Below are 19,204 nucleotides of genomic sequence, written 5' to 3' on the forward strand. Positions count from 1 at the left end.
TCAAAAGACACTGTCTCCTCCGCTTTCTCCATTCATGCGAGTTGCAGGGTGGAAAGTCACAATCCGCACTTTTCATAACTCTGCAAAGAAGCCCTCATTCATGTGCGTTCATCAGCATCCTACCTGTACCAGAAAGGTCTAAATACAAAAATCAGCCAGACCGTTCAACCAACATTGTTTCTAATTTTTATGTTCATGTGCAGAATGAATTTTGTTATGTGCACCAATAAGGAGATGACATGTGACATGCATCCAACATTTTGGTGCACATAATAAAATTCACTTTGCACATGGATGGTCACTGGCAGGGGGTGGGGCCCAGGGGTCAGAGTGTGTGGGGGGGCGGAATGAGGGCCCTGGCTGGGGGTGCAGGTTCCAGAGTGGGTCTGGGAAGGAGGTGTCCGGGGCGCAGAAGGAGGCTCCAAGCTGGGGTCAAAGGGCTTGAATGAAAGACCAGGCTCAGAGCAGGAGGTGGGCTGGGAATGTGTGATGGGACTGAGAGCTGGAGTAAAGGATTAGAGTGCAGGGCACTTTCTTGGGGCAGATCTTGTTTCGTGGAGGGAACAGGGTGGGTCTGCACAGCTGGATGTGCCCTGCACTCACCTATGGGCACCGCTCCACACAAATTCCCATTGGCTAGAAATTGTGGCCAATGGGAGCTGGGGGGACAGAGCTTCCTGGTGCTTGCAGTGACATGGCTCCAGATTGGTGGGGGGCAGGGAATGGTCATGAATGAGGTGGCATACATGCAAAACAGGAAGCTTGTTCTGAATGTGTAAAATGTTTTGTTAGTTTTATGAATGTTCTATTGCAGAAACTAAGCCTTAAAAGAAAGTCAGAGCTAGATGGGATCACTTTTCCAAACAAAGTGTAAACCACAGCACTCCTGCCCTTCAAACCCAGAGCAGCAGTATGTTACACACCCATTCACCCTCCAATGAGGAGGAGTGTCAAGGGTTAGCTTAGACCATTTCAATATTAAAACAACTGCAGTACAAAAACACAGCAGCTGTCAAGCAATGCAAGGCATCACATGCTACAGCCCTTACACACTACATAATGGGTTCTTGGCTTTTTATTTATTTATTTATTTTAAGTGAGCTCTAGGCCAGGGGTTGGCAACCAAAATAGTAAGAGCCATGTTTTTCCCCCCTCAAGTTGGTAAAAAACTCAATAATTCAAGAGTCGCAGTGCATGTGAATATGAGATGGTCCCTAATAAACAAACCATATTTTTTGTAACCCTTATTTTAAGAACAATGCACACAATGCTTTGTAATGTGATAAATGTTTACTGCAGGACATTCACAAACTTTTTACATACAGTAAACCCTCAGGTTTATGCGACAGCTGCCCCAACAGGAGACTTTTTCCGGTCCCGGGAGTGGCCAAGAGCTGGGAACCAGGCAGCAGCCTGGCTCCCGGCTCCCCTCTGCTTGCAGAGCTGGGAAACTGAGCAAGGGGAGCAGTTCCAGCTCCTCTCCACTGGCTGGACCCAGGAAACTGACCAAGGCTGCTGTCCTGCATGGACTCTGCAAGCAAGGCAGAGCAGGGTGCCAGGTTGCTGCCTGATTCCCAGTTCCCCACCACTTGCAGGAACCAGGAAACTGACCAGCTGGTGTGTGTTCCTGCAGCTGGTCAGTTTCCTGGGTTCTGCAGCAAGGAGACAGGAACCAGGTTGTCCCCTGGTTCCCAGCTCCCTGCCACTCTGGGAGCCAGAAAACTGACCAGTCCTGACCAGCCCTGCAGACCTGGTCAGGATTGTTCAGTTTTCTGGCTCCTGCAAGCCCAGGGGAGCCACGAACCAGGCAGTCTCTTTCCCATCTCCATTCAACTCTAACAAAAATTTGAATTAGGCTGGGGTTGCAGAAACACAACCCCCATGTACCTCGAGGGTTTACTGTATTCTATTTCCTCACACTTTACATGTGTTTGTACCACTGTCGTCCTGCCTTTCACTCCCAAAAGTTCTCTCTCTCTGGAGGATGCTAAGGGGAGTTATCGAACATTTCGAGATCTCATATCTAAAGAGCAAACGATATGTGATGTTCATTTTGGGCTTTTAGACATTCATCATTTATAGAAAATAAATCAGGAGAGTTTTTTTATTTTTAATTTGTTTTTGGTTTTTTACTTTGCAATTACAGCATAGGGAGCCACAAAGAAATCCTTAAAGAGCTGTATGCTCTAGGCCAAGGCTCCAGCCTATTTAATGATGGGGGTTAATGGATTCTGCCCATCAAAGTGGTCCAATACCCACCTAGAGGCCCACAAAACCCTAGAACCAAAATGAAAGGCAGCAGGCTCCCGAAAACAGGGGAAGGGCAGATACCAGTGACTGTTCCAGAGCAGGAACACAGCACGGACAGCAGCAATGAAAGGCTTTTCTCCCATGCTGCTTTGGCTTTGAACTAGACGGATGGACACCAGCTCCAAAGGTGAGAGAGAGGAGCTCAGTCTACGTGGCTCAGTCAGTCTTTCAGTCACACTGCCAAGGAAAGGTTCTATCAGCAGGACTTGCCACCCTGCTGCTCTGGTGTGAAAGATGGAGAAATCAAGAGAAGCCCCCAGGATGAACAGCCCCCATGTTCTGGGCTGTCGGAAGTGCTCTGGAAGAAAGGCATATTTTTAAGACTGCTCTTGCAAGCTGACATACTTACCACCTGGCAAGAGAATACTACCGACTCGCAGGGCTTAATACTTACTGGAAGCTTAGATCCAATAAGTTTATTTAAAATAATACCTCCAAACACTTATCCAAACCAATACTCTTTGGAAACCCTCTCAGTGCCATTGCAAATAAATTCATGTTAAAAATCAAAAGGTGAGCCCGCAAGTCTACAAGATGTATTTTCAAAGGTTAATTCAACTTTTCAGTTGATGCTGAATACTTAAGTCCCAATTCCCAGCTCTAACCAGCGTTAATCTATAATGACATCATTCAAATGTAAAACCAAGCAACAAAATCAGTCAAGTCCAACAGCTGTGGATGATGCAATGAATGGCAAGAGAGATACTTACTTTAGAAGTTGAAAAAGTCCAGGTGACATAGATGTTGGCCTGACCATTCCTTCTCCACTGATTGTCCCCAGTTGGACTTGAGGATAGTAGACAGTCCGGAAAGCTAGCCTTGAAGACTGGAGCCTGGTCTTTATTACTTCTAAGGGACATGTAACAATGGCACCAACCGTACCCCCACACCTACAGGGAATAATGCAAAGCGCATACTGTGTCAGCAAAATAATGTCACATCAAAACACCACCATAGGTAAGAAGCAAAATTTTCTTCCTTCCCTTCTCCCACTGCAAGAAAGAGTTACAACTGTGGTTGTGTCAACATTCAGAGAGGGGAATTTTTGGCATGTGGAGAAAGAGGATTCAGAAACAAGAACACTAACTTTTGTCTCACAAAGATTCAGTGAATTATTTTCTACTCAATGTTCACCTACATGACCAATGGCATGAGGGTTCTGAAGGTCAGAGAAACACTAATCTCAATAGAACTGATCAGCTCTTAGTCCAGGGTTCCATGTTCCTGTTTACTCAGGTTACCTGAACTTTCTGTGCAAGAGAATTTGGTTTTCTTGAATGGAGTGTGGTAATTCCAGTTTGTAGTGGGTCGCTGGCCCTATTACAAACAAGTCTCTAGATTTGTATCTTTGGGAGATTTCCTATCCAAAAATCCAAGCTAGAGACTGTGGCCGTGTCTACACTAGCCCCAAACTTCGAAATGGACATTTCGAAGTTTACTAATGAAGCACTGAAATACATATTCAACGCCTCATTAGCATGCGGGCAGCTGCAGCGCTTCGAAATTGGTGCGGCTCGTCCAGACGGGGCTCCTTTTCGAAAGGACCCCGCCTACTTCGAAGTGCCCTTATTCCTATGAGCAGATGGGAATAAGGGGACTTCGAAGTAGGCAGGGTCCTTTCGAAAAGGAGCCCCGTCTGAACGAGCTGCGCAGCAGCGAGCCGCGTCAATTTCGAAGCACCGCGGCCGCCCGCATGCTAATGAGGTGCTGAATATGTATTTCAGTGCTTCATTAGTAAACTTTGAAATGGCCATTTGCATGGCCATTTCGAAGTTTGGGGCTAGTGTAGACATAGTCTATAAAAGATAGCAACTGCAGGGGACTCATACAGACAGCAACCTGACAAAGTTCTCTCTCCTTTGGTCACTCATTTCAGAAAGCAGCTCATAGACTCTCTTCTGAGAAGTAATAAGTTGTGGAATCTCAAACCAACAAGTTAATCAGTTGCCTTAAAGAACTAACAAGTATTTGAGAACAAGACAGGGGGTAGAAGAACAGGCTATGTGATCAAATTTGATGGATTCCTTTATCCTGAGCTGGAAAACTCATATGCAATTAATATATTAAGCTATAACACTTTTACTAATAATTTAAAAAACACCCTACAGCTTCCATTAGCTGTACATTAGCCCCTATTCACAAGGGTCAGGAAAAGCATGTCCTTGATGAAAACTTTTGCCACATGATAGAATCATAACGCAAAACTGTAATAAGAGCATCTAATTTCATTTGCTTGTTTGTTTTCCCCCCCAAAGCCAGTTCCTGCTTCAGTGTTCTTCTTCCATTTTCTTTAAGGAATGGTTTCTTCCTGTCAGCAAATAATACAAAAAACTGTAGCTCCTGAGGGCTTGTTTACTTCGAGACAAAGGAAAGGTAATCTGAATAAATTAATGATGTGAAATTAAAGTGGATTAATTAACCCACATTAATTCTTATGTGGACAAACATTCAAAATTAAGGTGGCCTGAACTCTGTTTGACTCACTAGTGAAATAAATGAAAGTGTGCACACACTTTCACTCAGGATTACAGTGACCTAATTTTGGCTTAGTTTAATTCACTAGTGAACAAAATCAAATTAAGGCCGCTTAAATGGTGAATGACAGCATCCACACAAGGTTCAATATGGTAAAACTGATGCGCTTTAAATTCATACCTTTCATTAATTTGGGAATACTTTCTCGAATATCCCCAAGTAAACAAGTCCTTAAGGATATGTCCACACGTCATTGTAAATCCAGGGCAGTGGGATCTGGGTTTCTGGACCTAGTTTTTCCAAGCCCGTACTTGAGCATCCTCACTGCACTGTATACCTGGGCTTAGAACTGCTTGTCCAGAGTACCACAGCTACACTAATGTGTCCATACTTCTCCTACACAAATCTTCTGACTTTGGTTTAGAGCTTGCAGCAACAATGCAAAACAATAGCATGTGGCTCAGAGCCCAAAGGCCTAGCCAAGTCTTGGACCCAGATTCCGAGTGCTTGCTAACATGAGTTAGACTGATTTGTGTGTGGACAAAAGAAAGGCTTGGGCTCAACATAAATCAGAGGCTGGTCTTACTGTGCAATGCAGGCACACTTCAGTGACTAGCAACTGAGTACATATAAGCAATAAACAATGCTGACTCACACTGACTGGGAAATTCATTGAAAATTAATGCAGTTTAAAACAAACACGCATGATTAAAAACAAGGATAGTAGATTGCAAGATGTAGCTGGTTCATTAATTTTGATAAATGTTGTTTAAAACACGTATCCTAACAGTTCACTGCATGCTCACGAATGTTTTTCCCCACAGTATGTATTGTGTAACCTTTCCAGTAACCTCAGAACATCACTAAGCAATTAAATCTTTGCTGAGAAATAGGACAAGCGGGTATGATGCTTTAATTCCAGTTTCAACATCGTTGTTCGCATTTGGTGGTTATACTGCAAAATTCTTCTTCCCTTTACTGTTAAAAATTCTCCATCTCATATAAACAACCTCCCTTCCCCCTCCAACACCTGCCAAAATTTAAGAACCTTACAGCCTTTAATTATTAATAACAAACAGCTAAGTTTGTTTTCCTTCAGCTTCATGATTCTTGCTCCTTCCTACCAGAGTTTATCCTACACCAGTGGCAAATTATGCATTTTAGGGCAACAGGTATTCTGAGAAACTTTGCCTCCAGCTGTTTTAATCCACTTGCTTTTGACCTTGGCTGCAGAACAAAGCCCTGAAGCCGCTTAGGAAGCTAGACACACACACAGCAGCTGAAATTCTGTTGCTCAGATGAATGGAGGCTGAGCTACGTTTGCTGACACAAAAGATTGGCTTTGAACAAGTAGCCTGGCTTTTATCAGCACTTTGCTCCTGTTGTGTACAGAACCTGGGCCCAACATCAACTATCTGCTCTGCAAATACAACCTTGGAGCACAACGCTTTGGTGCGTCTTTCTCAATGCAGCATGAACAGCTCATGCTGTCCATGTGCTCACCTGAACACAGAAATGGGTGAAGGGGCAACAAAACCCTTGTCTGTTCCCAAAATACAGACTTTAAATGCAATTTGGGGTCAGTAACAGAGGGAAGGTCTTGAGGTAACCAGTGTCAGATCCACGCTCAAAATGCAATCCTTCCCCCGGGCCTGGATCCAAACCTGGAACAACAAACTGATTCTAGCTGCACTCATGGTAGTGTGAATCATGAGCGACTCCACTGAAATCAACAGTAAAAGCGATAGGAGAACTTGACTCAGCATGTCTACTCCCCCACCTCACAGGATTTACCATCAGAAAGCAGGCACCAAAGTGATGAATACATTTCCTTGGAAATGAAAGGTTATATAAGCAAAGCAGCAGGTTTCTGCTTTCATCAAATAAAGTCATCATCCCCTATTTGCATAACCAACAGGACAGATGCTTTAGTCATAAACATAAGAACATAAGAACATAAGAATGGCCATACTGGGTCAGACCAAAGGTCCATCAAGCCCAGCATCCCATCTGCCGACGGTGGCCAATGCCAGGTGCCCCAGAGAAGGAGAACAGAAGACAATGATCAAGTGATTTATCTCCTGCCATCCATCTCCTGCCCTTGTTATGTAGGCTGGGGCACCATACTTTATCCCTGGCTAATAGCCATTTATGGACCTAACCTGCAAAAATTTATCAAGCTCTTTTTTAAACCCTAATAGAGTCCTGGCCTTCACAGCCTCCTCGGGCAAGGAGTTCCACAGGTTGACTGTGCGCTGTGTGAAGAAAAATTTCCTTTTATTAGTTTTGAACCTACTACCCATCAATTTCATTTGGTGTCCCCTAGTTCTTGTATTATGGGAAAAGGTAAATAATTTTTCTATATTCACTTTCTCCACACCATTCATGATTTTATATACCTCTATCATATCGCCCCTCAATCGCCTTTTTTCCAAACTGAAAAGTCCCAGTCTCTCTAGCCTCTCCCCATATGGGACCCTTTCCAAGCCCCTAATCATCTTAGTCGCCCTTTTCTGAACCTTTTCTAATGCCAATATATCTTTTTTGAGGTGAGGAGACCACATCTGCACGCAGTACTCGAGATGTGGGCGTACCATAGTTTTATATAGGGGAAGTATGATATCTTTTGTCTTATTATCGATCCCTTTTTTAATAATTCCTAACATTCTATTTGCCTTACTAACTGCCGCTGCACACTGCGTGGATGTCTTCAGAGAACTATCCACTATAACTCCAAGATCCCTTTCCTGATCTGTCGTAGCTAAATTTGACCCCATCATGTAGTACGTGTAATTTGGGTTATTTTTTCCAACATGCATTACCTTACACTTACCCACATTAAATTTAATTTGCCATTTTGACACTTACCCACATTAAACCTTTGCTAGCTTTCTTTTCATAGAGTGTCTTAACTGTTAGGTGCTTAATACGGGGAGAAAAAATGGAGAGTCTCTAAGTTATATGTAAAGCCACTCAAAAAGGCAGAATTTCATAACCACTCACTTTGCAGCATGTCAGCTCCATCCAGATCAGTCTCACCAGTGTCATCAGGTTATATAAAACATTTCAAAGCCACTCCCCAAAACCTGGGTTCACATGCTTGACAATATCCTGAGATTGTCTCCCATTGCTCCTGGCAAGGAACTATCCATCAGAGAATTTCAGACCTCCACTGCCACAACAGAGTGCGACTGGGCTCCTTTTCTATTAAGTGCCACAGGACTGTCACCAACATTCTGAATTGCATCTTGAATAGGTGGCAGTGCAAAGAACATGAGCACCTGCTGCCAAATCTGTGCTCTCATACCATTCAAGTTGACTGTAAAGCCACAGTGCTACGCTTTATTCAGTAGCCCATAGACCAGGGGTCAGCAACCCCTCAGAGACAGAGGTTGACCCTTTGACATCTATGTATGGTCAGAGTGCCAGTGATACTTTTTAAAGTCACTAACAACCCAACCTAAAATAACTCCATTAATAAATAAAGATGCAGAAATTTACCTTTTAGGTGGTGCTTGGTAGCATTAGCTGACCTTTTGTTATTCCATAGGCAGCGTGGCTTTGAGCAAGCTCGAAGCTACATGGGGGCTGAGCTCCTGCCTTGTAAGCCAATGAAAATAGGCTCCTACACCTTGCCAGGGGGTGCTGACCCATGCCTTAGACTGAGATCAGGGCCCCATTTTACAGGCAATGTAAGATTTTCTTTGCCCCAAGAAGCTTACAAATTACAATATACAAGATGTGTAATGGGGGAGAGAAAGGAAGAGTTCTCTAACTTTATAGATGGAAAAACTGAGGCACAGACCAGTGAAGTTATTTGCCCATGGTCACACAGGAAATCTACGGTAGAACCAGGAATAGCCCTCACTTAGTGGTACTGTCTTTGAATTTTCACAAAAAGAAGACACCTCTGAGATGGAGTGTATCTGTATCAGTATCTACCAGCTCACGTTGTATTAATGTACTTCTCAGGAGTGTCCTCTTTTTTGAAAGTTCAAATATGGTAACCCTACAACACTGCACCATGCCAAAAAATCTAGCTATATATTCTTTATTTTATATACAGGACAAAAATCACATTAACTACTTATAGACAATAGATTACACAATAGGAAAACTATATCCAGTTTTATTATTTTGTTCAGCTTGCTTCTAAAAATATAGCTTAGGGTTGACATCACACACACATCTCCCAGAACTGGAAGGAACCTCAGGAAGTCATCTAGTCCAGTCCCCTGCCCTGCCCTGCCCCTGCAGGACCAAGCACCACCCCTGACATCTATTTGGTCCAATTCCTAAAAGGCCTCCTTAAGAATTGAACTCTCAACCCTGGGTTTAGCAGGCCAATGCTCAAACCACTGAACTATCCCACCCCTGCTGAATAGCTGTATGATGAAAGCCCCCCATGCATGTAACATGGTGGATTCCTACATTAACATCTTATGTAATTTCTCTAACCTTCTCAGACTCCCAGTCTCTCTCTTCTAGCTACTGTCTCCTCCTTGTCATTCTAACCCATTCCCATCCTGCTCCTAATTCAGTAAACTCAACCATGTATGTGGCTTCTACAAGTACTTTCTGGAATAAGTGGGTGCACAGCACAATGAGTTAATGTCGGCATTAGCATTCTTGGCTAAGGTTACCAGAGTGACTTTAAGCATAACACGATCTAGGAGAGTCTGTCTCTGGACTTCAATAGGTTGAGCAAATTCTGTCGCTAACATAAATACTCTGCAGGTCAGCTCCAGTAGGTCCTTCAGTGAATTAACATCATGTTCTGATCAGCTGATGTTCCTCCACATGCAATTTCCCTGCACCATGTCTCCCTGTTCTGTTCCATTTCCTGGGAAGACAGCTGAAAATAGCTTGCTTTGCATAAAGGAAGTACTTTCTAGCATTCCCAGAGCATCTCAGATGCCTGCAACTGGGAAAAGGAAAAATGGCAACAACCTTAAACAGCTATGCAAACAAGCCCCTGCAGTACCAGATTACACATACACTGTTGGATTTAAGTTTCCCAAGAGAAGGCTACAGCTGTGATCATGTCCACTGAGACTTTGTGCCAGTTAAAATTAGGATATTAACAGTCCAATGGTAAACGTCAGCCTAAACTTTTGGTGTTAAACCAATTCTGAAGCAGTAGCCACGCTATATCCAACTAGCAACATTATTCTGGAAATATATTTATTGTTCAAGCCAACTAGCCACACACAACCAGCACAACAGCCACATGTGGCTAATGTGTTGGATACCATGGCCCTTAGTGGATGAGGCTTACCAGTCACAGTTAACCAGTGGGAGCTGAAGCAGCCCCCTGTGCACTACAGGCAGGGTGTTGCTCTAGTCCTGTGGGGCCTACTGTGACTCACAGGCACTCCAGCTTAGACAGAGAAGCCCTGATCTGCACTTCCTATATAATCTGTTAATCAGTTAAGCTTATTGTTAACTGGTTAACTAATTAAATGGGATTTTACATCCCTATTTGAAATTACTTTGATGTACCAGTTGCAAAAATCTTATTTCCTCAGCAACATATGCACTTTTATTGCATCAGCCTCTTGTAAAGTTAAAAGCATTTATCAATTGATTTGCTCTTAGTTAGGAAAGATAAGCAGTCCAGAATCAGAAAGGTCAAAAGGTAGGTAAAAGTATCCTCTACTCTCACCTCTGACTTACAGGCAGCAGAAAGACATGAATACAAGAGAAGTGGATCTTTCCTATGACATGCAATAATTCCCATCGGACACAGCAGTAGGAACACAAAGCAACCAGTAAGCAGTCATAACAACAACAACTAGTGGGAACCTGTATACAACTACGCCAGCTTATTCATTCATTTATTTATTGTAGGTACAAATGCTTTATTTAAAAGATACATCCAGTTGCTGGACTGAAAATCTGACTGTGCATCTCTTCCCTTACTGCCCACTGTTTCTGCAGAACTTTCATACTTAAATGTTTGCCCTAGTACACAATGACTCTGTCATAAAGAAACTGTCACAGCAGCCCAACCACCTTGTCTGGGTGCACAACTCCAGAACCAAACACAAAACTCTATCAGAAAGGACACCTGAACTCATTGTTTCCTAGATTATCTGGTAATTTAAGCAAAATAAGCTTATGCACAGTCAGGGCCTGACGCAGATCTTGTATTAAAACAAGTAATGAAATAAAGACAAGCAGACAAGACCCTTAATTCTATTAAAAATTCAATTAAGTTCCAACTAATAACTTTGTTACCAGGCACATGAATTCTCGCAAAGCATTTGTCCTGCTCCTCAGATGAGTGCTGTGCTTAGACAGTATGCAAGAAATAGAAAATCCTCTTTTCTTATCAGTGTACACAGACTGGTATACTGAGCATCGAACTCTAATCCAGATTTTGCCCATAACCTGCTATGTGGCCCTGCAAGTCATTTTAACCAGTCTCTCTGTTTACCCATCTGTAAGAAGGAAAAAACTAATTCATCTACCTCCCAGAGGCAGTTCTAAGAATTAGTGTTTGCACCACAAAAGTTATCAAGTGCTGCTTCCCAACCCAAACAAGCTGGTGGGGAGCCTGCACCCACTCCCTGCTGTGGCAAGGAGCAGGGAGAGAGAGGGAGGCAGAAGCCTGCTGGAGCTGAGACCTGGTTTAAATGCCATGTACTGGGTCCAGTAGGCTGGCGGGGAGGGGAGCTGCTTTCAGTGGTTACTCGTTTACTCAACATCCCTAAAATGGCATTGAGCATATTTTGAAAATATCTCGGTGCTTGCTGTCTAAGATGACGTATTGTATTGTGGATGTGAAACATTAATGCATTTGATCCTTGTTTAGCTTTGTACTACTGGCTATGTCTACACTAGCCCAAAACTTCAAAATGGCCATTTCGAAGTTTACTAATGAAGCACTGAACTACATATTCAGCACCTCATTAGCATGCGGGCGGCCGCGGCACTTCGAAATTGCTGCGGCTCACTGCCACGTGGCTCATCCAGACATAGCTCCTTTTCAAAAGGACCCCTGTCAACTTCGAAATCCCCTTATTCCTATCTGCTCACAGGAATAAGGGGATTTCGAAGTTGACAGGGGTCCTTTCAAAAATGAACCGTTTGGACGAGCCGTGCGGCAGCGAGCTGCGGCAATTTCCAAGTGCTGCGGCCGCCTGCATGCTAATGAGGTGCTGAATATGTATTTCAGCGCTTCATTAGTAAACGGCCATTCTGAAGTTTTGGACTAGTGTAGACACAGACTATGTTTCAAACCTCTCTAGTAAGACAGTAACCATAGTAAATGTGATGTTTATGAGCTATCGATTCAGCTGAAAAAGGTAGGTGTGCTCTAGAGTTGTCTCACTGAAGTGTGCGTGTTACTGAAAAGATAGGGAACCACTAGCGTAGGGTTTCCCAACTTGAAATTTGTATTTAGGCTGCCGTTAAAAGTTTTGGCAGTGACCAAACTAGAAAACCTTTGTATGCAACTGAGTAGCAGCCAGGAATACTATCCATGAGGAGTCCTTATAGCTTCTGCATCTTTGGAATTTGCCCCCCACATCTTGGTCTGAAATAGCGTGAGCTGGTTGACCTCCAAGACACACTGCAAACCCAGTCTTTTCAAGAGGGCTTCAATTGGCAGATTCCTTTTGGACTCTGCAAAGCAGGAGAGGTTTTAAATTAGACCCTAATCCTGGAAATACCTAGGTGCACACACAATTTTACTCACATGATTGGTCTAATTGGTTAAATTTCCTCACATAGGTAAAGCTCCAAATGCAGGATGTGTGTTTGTGCCATCAAGATGTTAGCTGATAATGCCTTTCTGCTGCATGATGTACACGTCCCCTGCCAGTTCTGGAGGGGGAAAGAAGGGTCATCACAGCCTCCAAAGGAATGATTCCAAGGAAACTCCACTAATACATACTCACTATGCTGTAGGGCCAGATGCTGTGCCCACTGAAGTCAGTAGCAAACCTTCCAGTGACTTACTAGTGTAGAATCAGGGCCAGAAGGAACCCAGACTCTCAATTAGGTTCAGTTCTGGTTTTCAATTTATAACTCGTTTTTGTTTGCTGTTGACTAAATCTTTCTTGCCTCAGACTCATCTTTCCAATTCACAGCACCAGAGGATTTGCTTTGCTGGCATTAGGTGATCCTTAAAAGGAACAATAAAAAGCAAGAAGAAATCATCAAGCAGCACTGTGACTGCCTATAATTACACTAAAGCTAACAGGACTTGGACTCTGATACTACAAAGGGCCTTCAAATTCTCATCCACATGAAGTACTGGATAGCATCAAAGCTGTACAGTTAGCTAAGCTTGCATGCTGGATGGAGTGAAGACCATTTTACTTGTGTATAAGTATAGCACCTAGCACAATAGGACACTGCAGCTATCGCCACAATACAAATGCTCAATCACCAACATTGGTGAGAGGCTCTTGACTGTAAAACTGTCATTAAAGGGGGTTTAACTTCAGAATTTATCTTACAGAAACTTTTAAGTGTGCCCACTTTTTAATGCTTCCCACTAGCAAAGTGAGTCCTCCTTATTCTAGGGGCCCCGGTTTTGCAAGGAATTCTGTGAGAGCCCCAATGACTTCAGTGAATCATAGGCAAGGATCTGATTAGGTGGAGGTGCTGGCAAGACCGGTGTCCTATTTGCACCATCAAAGAGAGACTCTGATGGGAATTATCTATCCATACAGTCCTAGACCAGGACCCTATTGTGCTAGTCATTGCGGCTGGATAATCCCTCAAGTATCTTGGTAGAAGATGGTCTTCAGGAAGAATTTAAAGTCAGTGTATAAAGAGTTCAAATGGAGAAAGCAGGAAGACAGATGCACAGGGGCAGAGAGCCTACAGCAGAGCAGAAGAGAAGGGGCTGGTCACATGGTAAGAACTGTAGATTTTAAATAGCATAACCACTCTGTGACCACCAAGGAACTTAATCGTCATCACTACAACATTATAATTTCACAGAGCTCCTCTGCCCTCAAGACCACAGGCTGTGAGCTTAAGAGAAAGGCGCTGCCACTATTGGTTATTTTCATTTTTATATATATTTCTGTGATGTTCATCACAATTGTGCCTTCTCAGTACAGAGACAATGCACACAGCTGAGCAATTGCAGTCCAATCCAATAGAGGACAGTGATGTACATTCTTTCACACCAGTTGGGTTTGTACTGCTGTGGAGTGTGAACAGTTAGTAATTAAACACAGGTGACTAACAGCAAGGGTAGACAGGGATCCCCTTCAATTTATGTACCTCTGCAGTACCTGACCTGAAATCCAACTCCCTATGCCTTACAGCCAAACCTGTGGTCACAAGGGTACTTGTGCTAGATGCCCTCATTATAAAATAAGGGGGCAGCTGGCAGAGTGTTATTTGTGAGGGCTCAGACTTCAGACCCCTCCTGGTCCAAAGCAGCGCAAGTGACTTTCTACGTACACTGCAAAAGGCACCTGTTCAATGGGATCTCTGGAGAAGATAAGGTCAGACGGTGAAGTAGATGGTTCAGATGTTGTGGAAATTATTTTAATGCTGCTAAAGATCACTTTCATTACATTTATTGTATATATGACTACATCAGGGCACCTGGACCCTGCATAGGAATATTTATTATCTGCATTCATGAATAAATAGGGCCCCTAATCTCAATAGCAGGATGCAGACACTACTGTACTTACGGCAACATATATAACTGCAAGCCAGAAGGGGAAAGATAGAAAACAGCTCTGTGGTTTTCTTGATGAATCAGTATTGCTAACTTGAAAAATTAAGAGGATAAGAAGTTGCAATTGTTCCTCGCATTTCTGAGTAACCAACTTTCCCAGAGAGTTCCGGCCTCCACCTTTTAGAAAGCTGTAAACGTCTTCCCCATTTTTAACTTATTTTTATGTGAAAGTTCAGCATATGATATAAAGGATCCTGGATGTTCTGAAAGTGATTATATGATGAAAAGGTTACAAAAGCTCTCTTTTCTCCTCCTGGGTAACTTTCTATGGTAATATTAAAAAAAACTGCGTGTTTCTCTCATTTTATGGTTCAAATTCTTAAAAGAAAAATCATGTGGATGCTGCCACTAAATAAACACAAGAATCTCTGTCAATTTCCATTGTAAACCCCTTTTGTATTGTTCATCTGTCTGCACTGCAAACCTTCTACTTAAGTACTTGCTAAGTGACAGTACCTGAGTGGCCTTTATGTTAGGGATTGTTCATCTTAATCAAGTTAATAGTGGAACCTTGCTTCCATCTCAGAATACTGGTCTGTTGCTAAATAAAGGACTTCTGTCTCCAGGGTCTTCTGGCATCTTTTGGAACATTAGGTTACACAGTTTCACAACCTTGCTCTTTAACTACAGCCTGTGCAACAAGTTCTAATTATTCTCTGCAAACACTCCCCCAAGTTCAGTTAGTGCTGGTCTGTCAACCTGCCTAGAGAACACAGGCTAAACTCTGTCTTTGGTTGGTTTCCTGCAGCTCCCATTGACCTCAATTGGAGACACAAATAAGGGCAAGATTTAGTGCAGGGGCAGTACAGAATCCACAGTTGCATAAGGTCCCTGAAAATTTTGGGGCACTGTTGGGGTACCCACTCCTATACCTTTCTGTGGTTCTGCTTCCTGGGGAGAAGATCTAGTTCAGTGGTTCCCAACCTGGGGTCCGCAGACCCCTGGGTGACCACAAGGATATTGCAGGGGATCTGTGAAAAAATAAAAGATAAATAAAAATAATATAAAACAGAATTGGTTTTGGTAAGGTTACCATATCTGACTTCTCAGAAAAGAGGATACCCTGAGAGAAAGTATCTCTATCAGTATCTACCAGCTCACATTGTATTAATTGTACAATATATACTATTATCAGAGAGGTAGCCCTGTTAGTCTGCATCGTCGAGAACAAGAAGTCCTGTGACACCTTACAGACTACTAAATATGGACTTCTTGTTGTTCTCAAATATATATTATAACACAATAAAACAAGAGGTGGTGGATACCGATACAGATGCACTCCCTCTCAGGGGTGTCCTCTTTTTTATACAGAAACCCTAGATGAGGGTCCGTGAATGGTTTGGGGGAGGTGGTTTGGGGTCTGCACTAGTGGAAACGTTGGGAACCCCTAAGTGAAGAAGCCTGCCAGAGCTATTGGCAAAACCTGTGAAAGAGCCATTCAAGTGGTAATGAAGGCACTTAACAGGCATTTGCCAATTCCTGTCAGTTTCAGAATTTACTATCAAAACAAAAAAAAACAATCCAGGAGCACTTTAAAGACTAACAAAGTAATTTATTTTGTTATTGTTAGTCTTTAAAGTGCTACTGGACTGCTTTTTTATTTTGATAGTATATAGATTAACAGCTCTCTCTCTGTTACTAGAATTTACTATATTAGTCTACAGGACCTCAGTTTAAAATTTGTTTTAAAAAATATTTAGTGTGCTGCCGAAGAGTATAAAAATCTCTCACACACACACCCCAGGCTGCTGTCGGGCATAGAAGCACCAGTTTAATAGCACTGCATAAAGCTCCATAAATCCTAAGGACCTCCCTGTACAGGGACAGACAAAACATGGCTCACCAAGCTGCTGGATCCGGCCCACAGCCAGGCTTCTTGCCTGCCCCATCTCAAAATACCACTCAGAGAAGCTGGCTGCGGGGGCCTGTGCTTTTCTAAATGCTGCAAGTCTGAGGGAAGGCCGTGAGTGCTGCCCCCTCCCTGGCCAATGGGAGCTACCTGCTTGCAGGAGAGGCAGCGTGCAAAGTACCCCTCCTTTCCCTCTACCTGGGCTCAGTGTTCAGAGAAGCATATGGCCTTTGTAGCCGGCTGCTCTGAGTGGCGTGTGGAGGCAGAGCAGGCAAGGAGCCTGGCTAAGGAACCTGCTAGGCTGCTGGCTGGAACCTGCCCAGGAAAGCTCTTCCTGGCCAGGACCTGCCTCTGGCACCCCAGCCCCTAAAATCCCACAACACACTACCCTACCCCATGTAACCCAAACTCTCTACAGCCCTATTCTTGCACTCATACCCCTTCCAGATGTTGCACCCCAATTCCCTACCCAAGGCTACAACACAAACCCCTGCACTCTCTCTTGCACCCCTACACCAATTCATGACCCTCTCCCAGATCCGACACCCCTTGCCACACCTCTTCTCCAAGTCAGAATCCTCTGCTGCACTCATACCCCATCCCCGGACCCTGCCCAGGTCACAATCCCCTCCTTCATGCACACAACCTCCATCCCAAACTCTGCACCTCCTCCATTAATATCATGGAAGAGTGTGGCCTCTGATCACTTACAAATTCTAGGAGTGCCCCCACCAAAAAAATACTGCCCACCCCCAACTTAGTATCTAATCAGTCGTTTAAAAATACAGCAAAATGTGACAGCTGTATGTGATTTTGTAATTTCGTGCGGTTGGATATTATAGCAAATGCAACTGGCTTTTCTTAGTTCAGTCCCAAGACACATCAAGTTAGACACTCCAACCTTTTACTGCCAACCAGCAGCCTTGCAAACCAGTCATAACAATTTGCCAGCCCTGGCACAGTATCTAGCTTTTATTATGAAGACAATGAGAGAACATTTTAATAATTTTGATGATACACACACAAAAAGTCTTTAGTCTTAGTACCTAGCAGATCAGCACAGAAACACACAACTGGGTAGATACTGCCTTTTATGTTTCATGTCTTCGTCAAGCAAAAGCCTCTGAATTGTGTTATGTAATCAAGAAATAAAACACAAAGCTTTAAAGCTACTGAAATGTAGCATGCAGTCAGCCACAACAAACTATTATCTTTCCCAAGCCATCCTTATAGTATACTCACAGATAATCCTCCCTCTCCTAAAAATCAAGAAAAATAAAATACACCCCTTACCAGTATTCCCTGCAAGATGAGCACTTGTACTGCTGCCCCAGAGAGATTTAGGTGGTGCCTAGCTGATTAGCAGAGCACCCACAGCAGGCAGCATATGCTTCTACTGTTGCACTTCTGCACATGCCTTACTGCACATAAAATTTATTCTGCCCAAGGATGGAAAAAATTAAGGAACCCTTACATCCCCCAGCACCAGCATCTGAAAGAAACCTCAGAATTCCAGGTATCCAGTCATTATAATAAAGAATATGCTCATGGGCCAAGCCTCCATACTTTTTCAGGACCTGGTCTCTTCTGTACTATAGATTTGAACCTAGTAACCCTGTCACAAACTGAACTAGCTTCACAGCATAAATATGTAACACACGTCTGAAGAATGTTCCTTTCCACTATCTGGAATAGTTAACATGCACCACAAACTGAAAGGTCAAGAAAAGTGTTTGTGTTCCCTATAACCAACCAGTGTGCCTGTGCGGATGCTCAGGAGAGATTCAAATGCAGCCCAGATGATTAGCAGAGCACCAACAGTGATGGTTTGTTTTTTTTGTTTTGCACATGTCTTGGTGCACATAAAAAGAAATATTCCACGGATGGATGGGAAAGATTAGAAGGGATATTGGTCTAGAACAGGTGTTTACACAGAGTCTAAGTTTCACTCATATTGGCACGTTCTGAAGGAAGATACATATTTTTTCTAGAGATTGGGAGCGGGGCTGTGGCCAGGGAGAAGAACTAACCATTCAGCCACCAAAGGAATGAACGCAGATTACTATGTTACTACTTCATGGATCTTTCCATCTTCTCTATATTAATGGCAATAGCTGCTCAGGACATCACTGGGGGTCTGGCACTCCAGTGCAAACACATTCTCATAAAGTGGCTCCTATACGAAACACCCTCAGAAGTGGCTGCTATATAAAATGCCCTCAAAGACCATACCAATGGCTGACCAGGGTTCTAAGCACCTCCCTATGACCATGAGTTGCTGGTGCCATCAATACCACATGAAAAATACCTCCACCATTCCCTTCTCAATCATAAGGCTTTAGATTTGCTTACCCCCAATGATGCAGTATGCAGAAAGGTTTTATTTTGCTAGGATGCAATACAGTACCACTGCAGGAAGATGGCAGCAGCAACAGCCTACAAAGCCCTATTGGACCAGCACAAACAACAAGAATGAAGAGGAAGGAGATGAATGAGACAAGGAAAGATTTAAAAAGATTGAACAAAAAACCCAGCAGATCAATAACAGGCAACATGGAGACAGAGAAAGCAACACTACCACAGCTACAAGTGTTTGCACAATCAACATTGGCAACATTTATTGGCAATAAAAGGATGGGAAACTGCAACCCAAAGGGAAAGTTTCCAGTGAGATTATGAGGATTAAAACACAACTCTCAGAGCAAACCAGAACTGCATTGGTAATATCAGGTACATGCTATGATTCAGACCACCTCCAGACATCACCACTGTTTTGGCCTGTACTAGAGTAGCAGTATCCAATAGTAATTCAAAGATCACCACACTTGTGGCTGTCATCTTTCCATATTTGCCAC

The 19,204-nt window shown here is 43.3% G+C and overlaps 1 protein-coding gene across 3 annotated transcripts in view; it reads right to left on the minus strand.

Annotated features, from left to right (window-relative positions):
- The window catches only part of SLC25A33 (solute carrier family 25 member 33), a 39,003-nt gene that overhangs the window by 13,951 nt on the left and 5,848 nt on the right, over positions 1-19,204 (minus strand). For 2 of the 3 annotated variants that reach the window (XM_074975598.1, XM_074975596.1), the window contains exon 2: positions 3,021-3,200. In XM_074975598.1, the coding sequence (XP_074831699.1) occupies positions 3,021-3,067 (47 nt within the window). In that variant the 5' untranslated portion in view covers positions 3,068-3,200. Of the gene's footprint in view, positions 1-3,020; positions 3,201-15,372; positions 15,472-19,204 lie in introns of all 3 variants that reach the window. The other variant, XM_074975597.1, reaches the window with a different exon arrangement.

The sequence above is a fragment of the Carettochelys insculpta genome, chromosome 23 (genome assembly GCF_033958435.1).
Source record: "Carettochelys insculpta isolate YL-2023 chromosome 23, ASM3395843v1, whole genome shotgun sequence".
Classification (NCBI taxonomy): domain Eukaryota; kingdom Metazoa; phylum Chordata; order Testudines; family Carettochelyidae; genus Carettochelys; species Carettochelys insculpta.